The sequence below is a fragment of the Schistocerca nitens genome, chromosome 6, assembly GCF_023898315.1.
Source record: "Schistocerca nitens isolate TAMUIC-IGC-003100 chromosome 6, iqSchNite1.1, whole genome shotgun sequence".
Classification (NCBI taxonomy): Eukaryota; Metazoa; Arthropoda; class Insecta; order Orthoptera; family Acrididae; genus Schistocerca; species Schistocerca nitens.
In genome coordinates, this window is record NC_064619.1 from 738,664,446 (window position 1) to 738,681,941 (window position 17,496).

Sequence of the window (17,496 nt, forward strand, 5' to 3'; positions counted from 1 at the left end):
CTGCAAATTTCAGTGCTGGACCATCAACAACTATCTGCATGTGAACCACTCAACAAAACATCACTGACATGGGCTTTCGAAGATGAAGACCCACTCGTGTACCCTTGATGACAGCACGACACAAAGCTTTACACCTCGCCTGGACCTGTCAGGATGGACATCAGACTCTTGATAACTGGAAACATGTTGCCTGGTCAGACAAGCCTCATTTAAAATTATATCAAGCGGATGGACGTGTATGGGTTTGGAGACAACCTCATGAATCCATGGATCCTGCATGTCGGCAGGGGTCTGTTCAAGTTGGTGGAGGCTCTGTAATGGTGTGGGTTTGTTTGGTTTGGTTTGGTTTGGTTTAGTTTGTGGAGCATCCAACTGTGCAGTCATCAGCACTCGTACAAAGTCCCAATTGTTACTGTCACGAATGATGATGACGATGATGATGATGATGATGATGATGATGATGAAATTATGAGGACAACACAAACACCCAGTCCCTGGGCAGAGAAAAGCCCAACCTACTCGGGAATCAAAACCAGAACCCCATGATCCAGAGGCAGCAAGGTAATGGTGTAGAGGGTGAGCAGTTGGATTGGTATGGGATCCCTGATACATCTAGATATGACTCTGACAGGTGACGCATACATTAGCATCCTATCTGATCACCCACATCAATTCATGTCCATTGTGCATTCCAATGGATTTTGGCAATTTCAGCAGGACAATGGGACACCCCACACATCCAGAATTGCTACAGAGTGGCTCCAGGAACACTCTTCTGAGTTTAAACACTTCTGATGCCACCAAATTCCCCAGACATGAACATTATTGAACATATTTGGGTTGTCTTGCAATGTGCTGTTCAGAAGAGATCTCCTCCCCCTCGTACTCTTACGAATTTATGACAGCCCTGCATGATCCATGGTGTCAATTCCACCCAGCACTACTTCAGACATCAGTCGAGTCCATGCCACATTGTGTTGCAGCTCTTCTGTGTGCTCACGGGGGCCCTACAATATATTAAACAGGTGTACCAATTTCTTTGGCTCTTCAGTGTATATGATGGTGAGATGTCTGCTGAACGGCTGCAGTAGCATCTACATTTGCTTGTGAACTGACTGAAGGCTGTGTGGGATGAGAAGAACTGATTTCTGAAACTTAGGATCAGGCTTTTATGTGATTACCTGCAGCCTGTGAAACTTAAAATGACTGAGCTATGCTCAATACTTCCGTAAAGGTTCTTATAAGGGAGCGAGTTGACACAACAACTGTTACAAGAGAGGTGAAATCTGTAACAAAGACGGATGTTGCACAAGTTTATGTCTGTTGCCCCAAATGCCTGCAAATGTTGCCACAAGCATTTTTTACAAGTATCCCAGCCTACTGCTGCGTCATTGTACACAGGGAACAGCAGTGGATATGTTGCTGGTGGAGCTGCAGGTTGTGCCAATGCAGTCATTGAATTGAAAATTGCACCTGCTGTTGCTTGGGAAGAGATATGAGCACTGCCTCCATGCAAATTAAAAGACCAATAACTGAAGTGGAATACATGGTGTTGAATACTGTACTCATTGCCAAAATGTGTTCCAATGCAAGAACACTGAATTTATTGCTTAAGCACTACACACATGTAGAAGTAAGGTACAATACAATTAGCAATACGCAAGCGGCTGACGGAGCCTTGGGCTCCAGCCTATATAGTCATTAGTTCTAACAGGGGGCAGATCCAGCAGGCTGCACATGCTACTGCTGTCATATTTGCAGGCTAGATGGCCTCTAATAACTGAATCAAGCACAGACTTCAAGTGTGAACTATGCAGTGATGTGCGCACACAAAATTTGTAGTTACAGCACTAGTCACTTTCATATAGCAGGTTTTATGTGCACAGATTTTGTTCAGTATATCTGGAAAATTGCTTAGGAACATATTAAAGTTTATCCTATTTGAAATATTATTGACAATTTTTAACAGCAAACCAGACTGTCAGCCACTGTACTTGATATAAGTAACAAGCATCAGACCCATATACGTAATTGGTTAACTAATCTACTCACCAAGAGTTGGTAGGAGACATACATATAAAATGTATTACAGTTTGCAAGCCAATGGCTCCTTCTTCTACTTCTAGCAGAAGGGTTGTAGGGGAAGGAGTGGGGGGGGGGGGGGGGAGGGGGATGATGGAAAAGGACTGGTGAAGTATATGAAAAGGGGGGAGTCTGACAAAGTCACACAGGTGAGTGAAGATTTACCTTCATCCCCCCTCCTTCCCCTTCAGCCCTTCTGCCAGAAAATGGAGCCAAAGGCTCTGAAAGCTTGCAAATAATAATACCTTTTGTAAGTGTAGTAGTACACTAAGTAGATTTTTTATCTATACAGTTACTTATATTTTCAAAAATTCATTATTTTTGTGGAAGTATCAGACCAAATCATTTTAGTTTTACTGGTGGTTACTAGTTTTGGTTATTTATAATAATCACAGGACCAATTTCTGAATTTCTGGTACGTAGCACAAAATAATTTATATCACCACCACCACCAGTCAAATTACATTGATTTGGACTGGTACTTGTCATTTATATGAAATGTGGACATGTCTCCTCTTAACTGCCATGAAACACAAATTTTCTTGATTCTAGTTCCCTTTCATTGTACTTTGTTAAAGTGGAGTTTCTCTGCTTGTTTCTGGTAGTTCAACAAACAATGAAAAATGGCAAGAAATTCCTAAATCCTTCAGCAAATGCAGTCATAGTTGTGGACAATGCTCCATACCATAACAGAGAAGTGGACAGAATATTTATACATTATGATACCAAAGTGTAGTTGCTGCAATGACTGAAAATGAAAGATGCCCCTACATTGATAGTATGATGAAACGTGCTCTGTTCTCTTTATTTCGAGAACATAGAACTGCTGAAAAGCCATATATTGTCAACAAACTGACTAACAAGAAAAGCCACACAGTTGTCCACTTGTGGCCCTGAAACTGTAATTTACATGTGACAGAACTCGCACAGGCAAAAATGAAAAGGTCATTTTGGGAATGCAATTACAGAAGACATTTGCATAAAATTGCCAGTGAATCCCTGTCAGTTATTCTAATGAGTGAGAAGTGTACTGGTTGAACAACTGAAAGACAATAACTTAGGACACAAACTGTCATTGAACTTGCAATAGAAGAAATTGTAATTATTCTCCTGAATCGGATGGCAGAGATGATAACATCTAATTATATGCAGTTGAGGAAAATTATGAGTCAGATTTTGAGTGAGTTATGTGTACTTAGAAGCAGGGTTATGTGGTCAAAATTTTAATCATTCTTTTCACTGACAGTTTTTACTACTGACTCTTTTATTTCAATCTTTCTATGAGAAATTATACATTTTAGTAGTAACAAGCATACTCAATCAACATGAACCTGTCAATTTTGATTTCATAAATCCTGTAAGCTTTTGTCACACCTGTGTCAATTTTTACTTTTGTAGATGTGCAATATGAAGCAACACACTCAGTTGTTAGTGCCAGTACTGTATGACAAAAGCATGGCTCGTTCCCCTCACCCTCACACTGCATCTGTCCTCTCACAGCTGCCCAAAGGCTGAGAGTCGGTGGACAGGGCTCGCTTCCCCTGCTCATTGCACCCTCAGAATTCATTCAGGATATTGTGAACAAACTATAGTGGTCTCCCCAAACATCCTTACTTAATCAGTGTCACTACCAACTGATTGGTTGGGTTGATTGCTAGTGAGCACATTTCATCATTTTATGAGTTTGAGATCTTGCACTGGCTAACATGAAAGAGCAGCATGCCTCGTATATAGTTCTGTTTTAAACATGAGAAAATACCTGCATAAATGCATCAGCCAGATGTTGAAGCAAGCATCTGGGGACAATGTTTGAGGCCAGTCAGACTTGCAACTGATATAAACATTTCAAAAAGGGACAAACATGGGAAACATCCTGGTCAGCAGTCGACTGGTATCACACCATGAAAATGTTCAGATTCTGCAGTATCATACACAGACCATACACAACCTCTGTAACACTTTGGAAATAAGTTATGATACCTCTAAATATATTTGATCAAAGGAATTGAACATGAGAAGCTTGTGCCATGAAAGATTCAAAACAAACAGAAGCAACCAAAACTCAGTTTTTTCACCATGACACTGCTTGACCATTTACTGCCTTCATTATCCAGAAAGGTATTACTAAATATAAGATGATACTTGTTCACTGCCCACTGTACTCTCCAGTCTTGCATCTCTGTGACCTCTTCCCCTTCCTCAAGCTGAAAATCCAGTTGAAGCAGTGAAAATTTGATACAGTGGATGAGATTCAAGCTGAGCTGTTGTAACAATGAAAGACTTGTGCACTTCAAATATGGTAGGAACAGTGGGACTGGTGTATTGGCTCCAAGAGGATTACTTTAAATGTGATGGTGCAGAGTAAGATGTAATAATTGTAATTAATATAATATGGGAACTTTTGGAACCACCTCATATCTTCTGTCAAATAATGTCCATTCAGGCAAATTACTTCAACATTCCTGCTCTTAGGCATGGCTATGGCAACACTGGCTGTTTTTGGGTGGTTGAACATGATGATAATAGTTGGTGAAGAGGAGAAGCAGATTGGCAATTGAGATTTATAGACCAAGAAGGGAATGGGGAATAGTGGAAGGCATGGAAGAAGAAGGGGCAAGTGCCTCTCAGTTCGGTATGAGAGAGAGAGAGAGAGAGAGAGAGAGAGAGAGAGAGAGAGATATGCAATGCTGTATCTAATGTTCAGCTCTAATAAATTGTTAAATTAGTCAAGATAATATTTTGTGTTATGGACTATGGTTTTCTAAATCTAATATTTCAGAAAAGTCATTGTGCTGAGAAAAATGTGATCATCCACTGTTTTAGCAAAGTATTTATTACAGGGGATGTTCAGAATGATTTTCTGCAACACATAAAGCTGTTTATCGTTGCTTGTTATCCATCAGGATAAACAAACAGCCGAAATTTAAATCAACAGCATTTTTCAAAGTAGTTCCCTCACTTAAATTTATACACAAATAATATTAAGCAATGTAGTATACACTTTTGTTAATGTTCTCCTTCTCAAGATTATCTACAGAACACAATGACTGAATGAATTAGATATACAATTGTTGCTGCAGAAGAGGTGAAAATGGCTAATTAAATAAACCAAAACAAGTATCACCAAATTCCTTACTAATGCTTCTTGCGGATAACAATTTATTTTATTTTAAAAAACTGAGTTAGAGCAGTTTAATCTTATAAAACTTTAAGAAAATTGGTGGGAGCCTTTCTAATACATCTCATTAGGAATCTTGTTAATATTAGGTTGAATTATTGACAGTAGTGTTCTGAGATCGTGGATATTTGTGGGCATTTTCTGTGTTTATTTCTCATATGCAGAAATAAATTTCTTGTGCAAGTAGTTAAAATCAAATCTGCAAGTTTTTCTACACTAGACCAAAAAATATTCAAGGAAGAAAGCTCTACAAACTCCCATAATTTGGCTCCTTGAACATGAGTTTTGCAACTCGATTTGAAGATAATTCTATCAAACTTTCCTACTCTATGGAAGTCAACTATTACTCTTCATTCATACTGAAAGAAAATGAATCCCTAATACTGCTCTTATGTCAAATCAGATACTGTAAAATATTCATGAAAAACTTGTTGTAGCTAAGGTAAGTGTCGTGCAATTTCTAGTATTGTTAATTGCTGTTAATATCATTACTAATATAGGTACAGGTACACTCTTAAGCCTGGAAAATGGATCGTAAGTGTTGTTTGAGGAACATCATTCTGACAGATTCTGCTTTGTTTATTACAGATTCTATTTTGTCTTCTACTTCAGACATTGTAGTAGTTATGATCCCAGGACTCAGAAGAACATTAAACTAAACAACATTTTGGTCTTGGCAAGCCTAATATCAGTTTTTGATCTTAGTCAGGTGAACCATCCTAGCAACCTGGTCCTAGAAATAAAACCTTCAAAGAAGTAACAAAGGCATTCAAGAAACATTTTCTCCATCAAATACTGCAAGCTACACTGAACATTTGCTACCATGGCAAGAAGCCAAACATTCAAAAATATTTTCTCAAAAAGTCAGCAACTTAAATCTCTCTTAAAAGAAATACACAGGATGTTTCAAAGATATTCATGTGACTTCACAAGACTATATCCCCCACGTGAACGCAGGCAATAAACTTTTATGTGGTCACTGGCAGAGTTATTCCCGAAACAGGTAGCTCACTCCCTTGTTCACTAGTCAGTGTACACTGAGCCAAGATAGCAATAACACAGCAGCAAACTGTGTTTCACATTCTCTCTCTCATTCGGTGCCTTCCAGATACAACTGGGCAGCATGATTTTTGTCAAAAGTGTGGAACTGCACTTCCTACAGCTCAATGCACTGGACAATGACACCAGCAATTTCGAAAGAGGAAATTCACAGATCTTTCTGTGTGCTCATCAGAGGTGTAAACCACAATCGACAGAGTTTTGCACATAGTGTGCAGAAGTCAACTCATGGTGTAAATTGAGAGTAAGCCATTTCTCATATACCTGTGTGGCAAGATTTGTGGTAACATTTATGTTTCAAATCATACAGGATTCAACTGCTACAAGCCCTTGACAACTGTAATAAACAAAAGCGAACAAAGCTTTGTGAACTGATTATGGTCACAAGAATAGAAGATAATTTTGTTTACATATAATGTTCAGTAATTATGCTACATTCCATCTATGTGGAAAAGTGAGCTGTAATCATGTGGGAAACACAGCTGCCACATAACACAGCAGAGCACAAGAGAGAATCTCCAAAGCTTTATGTTTTGTGTCATTTTCAGAGAAAATATTTACTGTACATTCACTTTTGCTGAAAAAATGATTAAGGCATCACACACCCACATATGCTGGACTGGAGTCTTTATGGGGACATGAACGAGAATAGCACCTTAATCCACACTCAGTTGCTGGTGTTATTACCAGTTAGAATAGAACAGATGATTGCCAGTTGTGCAATATGATACGGCCGACTTGCGCTGGGCAGTTTTCTTGTTTCGGCTATGACTTTTAAATCATTTTTATACAGACTGTATACATGAGTACATGCCGTAAGCCTCATGATTGTCCGCTGTATATTAATGGCTTGGTGGCTTGTGCTCATGCACATTAACTACATCTTGAAAATCATATAAAAGCCAAAATTGGCTAATAATGGATAATAATCATTAAGTCAAAGGTGGAAACTGTTAAAAAAAGGAATTCATGAGGTCAAGTTGCAGCAGAACTTGCCTTTCTCTCTCCAGTAGCACCAATCTTGATGACTGCAAACCTGAAATCTAACTGAGTGTGGGATGTTGTTTGTTCATTGATATATGTAACTCTGTTAAGTTTGATGACATTAATGCACACATTATACTTCATAAGAAATTCAGTGTTTAATCATGGTGACCAGCTTATACACTACAAACAATCCTTCCTGCAATTATCCAGGCCAACCCATGCCATGACAGTGGTGAAGTTTTCAATTACGGCCCAAACTAAACAGTTCACATTTATCTAAAACAACACAGTTTGGATTTACTACAGCACTTTCTTGGTTCATCAAATATTGTGCTTCTGCGGTCCATTCAACTCAGTCTACACCACTGTGTTCAACAATAACTTGCTTCAATAACAATAACCCTCCACAGCATTTTTTAATCACAATACAGTTCAGTCACAATGTTCATTACTTACAGAGACTGTAATTACACAAAAGTTTTAACACATTAAAGTTCTCGAGTTCCACACTGACCAGAGCATGTATTCTTGCATGCAGATTATGTCATAAAAATGTGAGTCGGACAACACAAGCACATCCAGTATAGTTATTACTCTTAAGTTTTACAACTGCGGGCTAACTATTTCATGACTAAGATGGTCTAAAACTGTTAAGTGGGTGTGCTGAAAAGAATGCCTTTAAATTAAGTGAAAATTGTTAAAGCGCTTTAAATAAAATAAACTTTATTAAGATTCTACATCTTTATTATTCATGTCTACATATTTCTTTCTCAACATAATCATCCTGGCAATGAACACATTTCTGCCAATGAGAGACTAGCTTGTTGATACTGTCACTGTAGAAAGTTTGACTTCATTGACAGACACACACACACACACACACACACACACACACACACACACACACACACACACACAAAACACCCTCACCTTCCCCCTCCCCTTTTTGCACCACTTCATCACTGTCAAGCAAAGTCCTTGAAGGTGGTCTTTAAGTTTTGGAAACAGATGAAAATCAGATGGGGCCATGTCATGACTGTATGGAGGATGACCGATGACAGTGAACCCGAGATGTTCTATTGTTGCTGATGTTACAGCACTTATGAGTGGTCTGGCATACTCATGCTGAAGGAGAGGGTGTTCCATGTGTGGACAAACTCTTTGAATTCATGCTTTCAGTTTTATGAGGGTATCTCAAGTGCTGGTATAGTTATGTTACACACCACCACATTACACGCTACAATTTGGAGCCCTGTAATAACAGTGGGCTGCATAAGTGAAGTGGGAAAGTTGACCAAATAAAATACATGACATGTAATACCTCAACCAATATGAGAACAGAATAAAACATTCTGAGGTATTACTTTACAGCACACCTTTATATTCTGAAAGGTAGATTATACTTTGACAAATGTACATGTTGGAATTTACTGTTTTTGACGAACTATAAGAATTAATATGATTTTGATTTATAAAATTGTGCAAGTCAGAAATTTGGAAATATATATGGAGCTATTATCCTTACACCAACATGAATCTTCTTGCTTATATAAATGAGAGCCATAGCAAATTACATGACATTATTAATTAGTGAGTTAATTATTGTTCTATGTCAGATGGTACAGAAAAGCTAAGGTAACAAAACTCTGGAATATAACAGTGGTTAATACAAAACCACTTGTGTAAATTGTTTTATTAGTTCAGAAGATAATTAGTTTTTGATAATTTACAATACTTTCCTCTTAAGTCGAAATGAGTCACTTTCAACTGGTGTAGATAACTTTTCACAAATTTAACGATTACCTCACACTGTTTCACGTCTCTCTAACTATAGTTCTAACTTCAGTCAACTGTAACTTTTAATTAACAGGATCCTAATGAAAATTAATTACACAAATGTAATCAGAATATTTAAAATGAGAATCTGAATAATAAAGTTAATTAAAATTTGGTCTAGAAAAGATTTTGAAATTTTTAAGTAAGTGCTACATGTTACTAGTTAAACATATTGGAAATAAGATAAAAATTAGTGTCCATCTGACCACTGCACACAAGTGCCACGTCACTTCACTTCATTTACAAAACTATCCCATGCTTTCATTTGTTACACTCTAAAACTGGGGAAATCCTCTGGATTCAACCCACTATGGTCTAATACATTTCTAGCCACTTTTTCTTCGTGCCTATTCTGCACTTAATAATCATAATGCCCATCTTTATACTATACTTGCTGTAATATTTCGTTTAAGTTTAGCTCATCCCTTAGATTGCAGAGGAATTGGTTTGTTAAGAATTGCTTCCTAGAAAAACTTGGCCACTTAAATGTATTGTCATCTACCAACTGCAAACCTCCCTAAATGAAAGAGTTCCTTTTAATACTGCTGCAAATCTAATCCTGATACTTGTAGTGAGGCCTCCTCTTCAAAACTTTTATGAACGCAAAATTCGTATTATCTGTAGCAGATGCTGCTAAGCCTCTGAATCAAGATTTGAAACTATGTCTATGGAATAAGAAGAATCCCCAAATACCAAAGGCACTCCAACTATTTTTAAATCATAAAACGTGTAAAAGCCTCCATTACAACACTGTAGCTTACAGTGAGTTAATATCATGTTAAGTGACAATAGATGACTGTTCTAATTTTTAAAAACTGCTTATTTTTGTAACTTGCAACAATAGATTACACAGAACATTGGTTTCACATTTTTCAGCAGTGATGCAATGCTTGTACAAGTCAGTCACAAATGCTTTCCCATGCATACAAGACTTACCATCTCACTGAAACACATTTATGTGACCGGAACCTGAAATATGTTATTCTTTTAAAAAAATGTATTCCCATTAACTATTTCAGTCAGAATCCCAATGGACTGTTTATAACACTAGTTGCAGATTTTTCAAACAGTAATACAATTTCTGTGGATATGCATATTTATTGAACACTGGACAATGTTCTTCTATTGCAGAATAAAATGTGATTTCTGTTTTGAAAACTAATGTGACTGTCTTGGAATCCATTAATGGTTACATTCAGTATTAAAAATTACATGTTGCAGTAGTAAATTTACTGCATTAATATATGATATATTTAATTACAGTTCTGGCATTCACCACTGTAAGTGCAGCTAACAAAACATCAAAATGTCATTACACCAATAAAATAGAAAAATCTTCACTTGATGTTGTTGTTGTTGTTGTGGTCTTTAGTCCAAAGACTGGTTTGATGCAGCTCTCCATGCTACTCTATCCTGTGCAAGCCTCTTCATTTCCGAGTAACTATTGCAACCTTCATCCTTCTGAATCTGCTTAATGTATTCATCTCTTGGTCTCCCTCTACAATTTTTACCCTCCACACTTCCCTCCAATACTAAATTGGTGATCCCTTGATGCCTCAGAATGTGTCCTACCATCCAATCCCTTCTTTTAGTCAAGTTGTGCCACAAATTCCTCTTCTCCTCAATTCTACTCAGTACCTCCTAATTGGTTGTGTGACCTACTCATCTAATCTTCAGCATTCTTCTGTAGCACCACATATCAAAAGCTTCCATTCTCTTCCTATCTCAACTGTTTATTGTACATGCTCCATTCAATATGTACTTTGTATTTCAGTCTAAAAAGGAAATACGTGGTATTGTATCTTACCTAAAAGACAACAACATTGAAAATTATCTTGGAGGGGCCCCAGCATCCTTGATTCTCACTGGTGAGCAGTGGGACTTCCCAAATGTTTGGCCTCCACTTGAAAACATTTTAATCATGGGTCTGCAGAAGACTGGTGTAAGAGAGGCCACTGAGTTTGCATTTGAGCTGGCACAAATATGGATACATGCAACATATACTGGCTATATACGCTACAATAATATGTTTGAAAAGGTTGGTTTTCTTTGTTTCATTCCTTCTTCCAGTCACAAAATAATAAGAGTATTACATCTCGGAGTACTTATTTAGCTGATTGTAACATAATATTTCATTCCAGTATGATGCTGAAAAACCTGGAGAATTTGGAAATGGAGGAGAATATGTAGTTCAACCTGGGTTTGGATGGACAAATGGGGGTATCCTTGAGCTGTTAAATGAATATGGACAGAATCTCACTGTACCTGACCTGCCACAATACCAAAGTAAGCAAAAGTAATGTTAAGGTTTCAATGAAGTCATATAAGGCCATATCTAAAAGACATATCTTTAAGTCTAAGTTGTACATGTGCATCTGCAGTTATATCTATAGCACCCAAGTCAGCTCACAGACATGGGTGAGGGTGCTCCACATACCCCTTTTTCCTGTTTGATTCACAAATGATGTGTTAGAAGAAAAACAGCTGGTAAGCCTCTGCATGAACATTAATTTCTGTAATCGTGCTCATCTCACAAGATAACTTTGTTCCTGGGATCCTCTTGCAACATGCCATCTGACAGTTTTAGCACTTCTTCTTGTTGCACAATGTCTCCTATGTAACATTTGTGAGTGGAGTTAGATGAGCATCTCCACAATGTTTCCGCATGTACTGTATAAACCAGCAGTAAGGATTTTTTCTATGTCTTCTAAAAACCTTTCTGAGAAGTAATGCTGAATGGTGAGCAGTACTCAAGAATTGGTTAAAAGAGGTCTTTTTTTATTACCTATTAAAGTGGTGAATTAAGTTTCTTTGTGGTTCTTCCAAAGAATCTCTCAGGCATCTGCATTTTACAAAGTTTTGTATAGTCATTTCATGTAAGGTCACTTTTGACACATACTCAAATATACCGGTATTTTACCATTGTTACTGGATCCATTGCTTGACAGGCAATCATGTAACAACAATAGAGTTTTGCCTCTTTTTATGGACAATACATCATATTTATTGATGTTGAGGGTCAAATATCAACTCCTATAATGACTGGCACCAAACTTCTGAGTGTCTTCCTGCATTTCACTACAATTTTCTGACTATGATACTTCATGGCGGGCACCCTGGAACTTCTATTGTTATCTGCAGGATAGTTTGCACAGGCTGAAGCAGCTAAGGCTGGGCACCCTAGATATGTCCAGAATGTGTAAACATATAGAGCTGCAGTTTCCACTAAGCTATAGTCGAATTTTCTGGCATGCGTACATAATTTGTAACATCTATAGCTGCTGAATTATAGCACCGTGATTTAATATTGTTCTTTGTTTTTGTTTTTAATGGGCCTACACACTATTTTTCTGTTGCATTAGAAAGAGCCTTCAGTGAGGACTTCAACAACATAATGTGTAGAACTAGGGTACCTTAAACCACCGTCCAGCCATTGGAAGAAGAGATCACAGAATTGTCTATCTGCTGTACCAAATGTAAGCAGATGTGTAAATCAGGTGCAGTTCCTGTGTTTACACATGGACTTTGCTGCAGCTATAGTGTACTGACTGATGTGCTCAATCAGACAACTTGCTCATCAAATTCTTCAGCTGAAAAAGTGGATTGGGTTTTTGTTTACGGTGAGCATTGCCAAACTGTTAGAACAGTGGCACAGTCGTATGCAGAGAGATGATCTGACTGTGTCGAGGCCTCGTGGCCTGTCATTGCAAATGTAATAAAAATTGAAAGTGTGAAGCTTAAAATACACCAACAAAACATAACATAACTAAGTAGAGAAATGAAACCTAGATTTTAGCAGCAATAGTATAGATTCTACGTGTAATTATGGGCAACTCGAACATGCTAGTAGGAATATTCTACACATTTATCCATTCCATATTTTGCTACTCAATCAACAGCTGCATGGCAATGACTTTCAACACTGGGTACAGTTATCTGAATAGTGTCTACAAAAATTACTAAGTGGTCCATGTTTCTATGTGTGACTTTGTTTACACACAAATCATCATTTACAAACTGTGCTCAAAGCATAGTTCACTGTATGATTACTTGGGAGTGGACAATCCACAATGACTGAAAAAAGTGGGTGTCGAATGACTTGGTAAGTCAATGCATGGTACCAGAATTTCAGGAATAGCAACCATCACTGGTTCCTATTTTACTGATGGGATTCTAAATACTGAAACACATCTACAGTTCCTAAAAGATATGTTGATGCAGTTGTCAGAAAACATCCCACTGAATGTAGGGCAATCCATTTCAAATCAATGTGACAGATATCACACCTATCCCACACAAATAGTTAAACTTTCTTTGCAAACCAGTTTGAGACTGTCAGTTCAGTTGTTTCGAAAACATGATTTTGCTTGCACTCTCACCAGGTTTAATATGTCTGGGCTTTTATCTGTGAGGGAAAATTAAAACAAAAATTCTACAAGGAAAGGTAGGTGACTCTCAGAGACATGAAATGACATATACTATGGATGTAAGCTTCAGTAAACCCAGATGAAATTCAATACACAGTATTGTCTGCCCATAATTTGTCTACAGCCTGCATCAGTGTTAAAGGCCACCATTCACACATAACAGTAAACTCGTAGCTGTACTCGAGCTACTTGTTTGCTTAAATTTTGTACAGAAAGGCAGAGGTTTGAGGGATCTCTTGTCCAGATGGCGAGACAGTGGTTTGGGGCACTGTTATCTTGGTACTGTTTGAGGGAGATTGATTCATGTTAGTATTCTTCAGGGGCTCTTTTCAATGTTGGAGAAAAACAGATACAATTCAATAAAGAAAGGAAAAAGTCACTGTCACAATTTGAAAGCTATCAATATTAAATACTACTAGTGTAGATCAGAAAATTCACCACATCTCTGACATAATCTCAGCTTGGTATATATACTACTTCATATATCTGAGATGGCCTGCCCCAGCTGCCTCTGTCTGTCTAAACAGTGACATTCTTGTAGTATGTCAAAAGTTGCTTTCACATCTATTGGTTTCTCACCATTAAGAACATGTGCCAAGTTTTATGTATGAGGAAGTGCTCAAGCCAGTCACAAAGCTGGTTCAGCACTCTGATATTGTTCATCAGGCATTCGTGTGGGACTGTATGAAACACCAACTGGAAGTCAAGGAACACAGCATCGACATATGAGCAGGGACTGTTACCCTGCTATATGCAGCCACATGGATTTCACAGAAAAACAAAGCAAACTGAGTTTCACAAAGTAACTGTTGATTCCTGTGAAAGAGACTTGAGTTTGTAATGTGTGACCATGTAAGATGTCCCATAATTCTACGACAGATGTACATAAATGTTAAAGATGTATAATCATCTGCATCTGTCCAAATATCTTTTCTGAATTATTGATATCAATATCGGTTATTTTGGAAATCACAGAACAATTGATAGGATGAACTAGCATTACCTTTTGCAGTGAAACTATTTTGGAAGGCGCAGGTCAGCATTTTGTTCTTCACAGTGTCATCCTGTGTTTCAGTATCACCACTGTGTGACTGACTTTCTTACATTTACCATCTTAACTGAAAACGAAGACTTCTTACATTCCTCATCATATCAGCAGGCAAAAGATTACTTTAGAATTTGTTGAACACCTCTTGTGTTGCTCTCCTTATGATCATCTTGTTTTTGTTTGCCAGTAACACACACACACACACACACACACACACACACACACACACACACACACACACACACACACACACACATATATATTCACATGGCACTAATGTAGCAATGAAAGCCATAATAAATTTAGCACACACTACTTGCTCTTACTCGCTACAAACTAATTCACTATAATAATAGTTATATTCAATTCCACAGAGCTTTACTCACAAACTGATAACTCGGTGTACCTGCCACGTGAAGCAATCCTGAAAAAAAAAGAAAGTTATATATGCGCTGCATTATCTTGTAGGTTTCTTTTTTAAAAATTGGTTGGTTGTTTAAGAATTGAGTATTTCATTACGGCAGTATTGGTTCAGAATATAAGCTGCAATGTTTGCTACCACAAACTAGTTGAATTTCACACTTAGCTTATTCAGCTCTGGAATATGCCAGATATAGCCAACCATGTTTGCCAGAACCCTTCGCACCTCTCCAACTCAGCCAATCTACAACAGGTGGAAGACTTGTCCTGTGTATCCACACAGCACCCTCTATTGCAGTGCCCAGTGCCATGACAGCCATACCTTACCCCAAGGAGAACCAAGACCACTTGTGAAAATAACAATTCAGCTGTAACATCTACACAGTCTTTTAGGTGAGAATGAGCACCAACCAGTTGTCCATCAGAATGCATGGCTACCACCGAGGAGAGATCGACCGTTCAGTGGCAGAGCAGGCCACTGAGTACCAACTTGCGTAACTTCAATGCCTGCTTCAAAACCCACGCCATCTGGACACTTCCTCACCAACACCAGCTTCTCTGAATTGATCCAGTGAATGCTTCATAGTGCATTTCATCTGGTTTGTGTAGCAACACAAGCATGACTCACGACCCATCCTCGCAGCTTCTATTCTGACAGTGCCTCATCTCCTACCTTCCAAGGTTCACAGCTCTTCTGCGAACCTTGCAGAACTAGCACTCCTAGAAGAAAGGATATTGCGGATACATGGCTTACCCACAGCCTGGGGGATGTTTCCAGAATGTACACAGGAGTTGTCCTTACAACATATCTTCTTAACCCACAATCATGGATTCAGACTTCTATATCCCCTGTCCCACACCAACCTTTACTTCTTTCCCAGTGCTTCTATTAACCTACACTCACACTGTCCTCTCTACAGTCATCCTCTTCCTTTCTTGTACTCTTTTATTCCCCCCCTCCCCTACCCATTCCACAACTTTGTCATGTCCGAACTAACAGGGACCGGACCTTGTTCAGAGTACTGATTTGTTCAGATTAGCTGGAATTACGGTGATGAGTTTCTAGACTGAAGTATATTAAGCAGATAAGTAGGTACGCCATGATAACAAATGGGAACAAGTTTGAGAACAATAGCTCACTCTCACTCCCTGCCCTTGTAGTTGTGCATTGTTGCGACCTTTGTAGTGTCTGAGGTCAGTGCACTGCCAGTTGGCTCTCAAAGTGCTTGGTTATGTTAGTTATCGATTGCTGGCATGCATAAGAGTTGTATTGTATTTGTTCAGGTGTAGTGGTGTATGTATTTTCGTCATGAGTAAACCGAAACATACAACGTTAACTCTCAATGAAAAACTGAGTGCTTTGAAGTGGATAGACAATGGTGAAAATGTATCTAAACTGGCAACAGAACTGGGTGTTGGTAAAGCAACCATTTGTGATTGGAAGAAGAACCGAGTGAAGCTTGAACACTCCTGTGCAACGTCTTTGAGAAACACACTCAAAATTTGGCAGACTTTGAAACAGTCACAGTACAACAAAGTGGATGAAGCTCTTTTGTTTGGTTTACGCAGAAAAGAGAAAGGGGAACTCCTTTGAGCGGAGCACTGGTTCAGGAGAATGCCATTTGCCTGAAGAAAATGAATGGTGATGAGTCTTTTAGTGTAAGCACGAATTGATTGTACAGATTCAAAAAACATCATGGAATCTGTCAGCTAACAATTACTGGAGAGAAGTTTTCCTCTGACCGTGATGCAGTGAAGGAATACTTGGGTGAGTTTGAAAAAATAGTAAGAGAGGGAAAGTATTCTCCCCAACAAATTTATAACACTGACAAGACAGGCATTAATTTTAGGGCATTGCCAACATAAAGCCTGGCATCAAAAGCAGAAGATCACACTCCTGGTTTTAAAATGTGCAAAAATCGTGTGACTTCATTAGCGTGCAGCAATGCTGCTGGTAATCACAAGCTGCCTTTAATGCTGATCAACAAAATGTGTTAGGCCCAGAGCTTTCAAAAACTGGAACATGAAGTCCCTGCCCATATCTTATCGCAACCATAAAAAAGCAGGGATGGATGGTAAGCTGTTCAAAGAATGGTTTCATAGCCAGTTTGCTCCCTCTGTTTGACAGTTTTCTAAGGAAAATCATTTGTCTCCCAGTGCAATCCTTTTCATTGGTAACACACCATCTCACCCCAGCACTGAGGAATTATGTGATGGAGAAATTGTGGCAAAGTTTTTGCCGCCGAATGTAACACCACTTCTACAGCCGATGGACCAGGGCGTACTGCAAACATTAAAACTGATTTACAGAAAACAATTTTTAACAATGCTGATCCAAGATGATAGCATTCCTTTAGTGGACAAAATAAAAAAGACCAACGTGAAGGCTGTTGTTTATTGGGCCGCTGAGGCATGGCAGAATATTTCAGAAAATACTCTGAGAAAATCATGGAGAAAAC

General features: G+C 38.4%; 1 protein-coding gene across 1 annotated transcript in view; it reads left to right on the plus strand.

The window, feature by feature from the left end:
• Positions 1-17,496, plus strand: part of LOC126262787 (trehalase-like) — a 361,100-nt gene that overhangs the window by 212,867 nt on the left and 130,737 nt on the right. The window contains exons 7-8 of the mRNA XM_049959608.1: positions 10,917-11,180; positions 11,284-11,428. Of these exons, the coding sequence (XP_049815565.1) occupies positions 10,917-11,180; positions 11,284-11,428 (409 nt within the window). The remainder of the gene's footprint in view (positions 1-10,916; positions 11,181-11,283; positions 11,429-17,496) is intronic.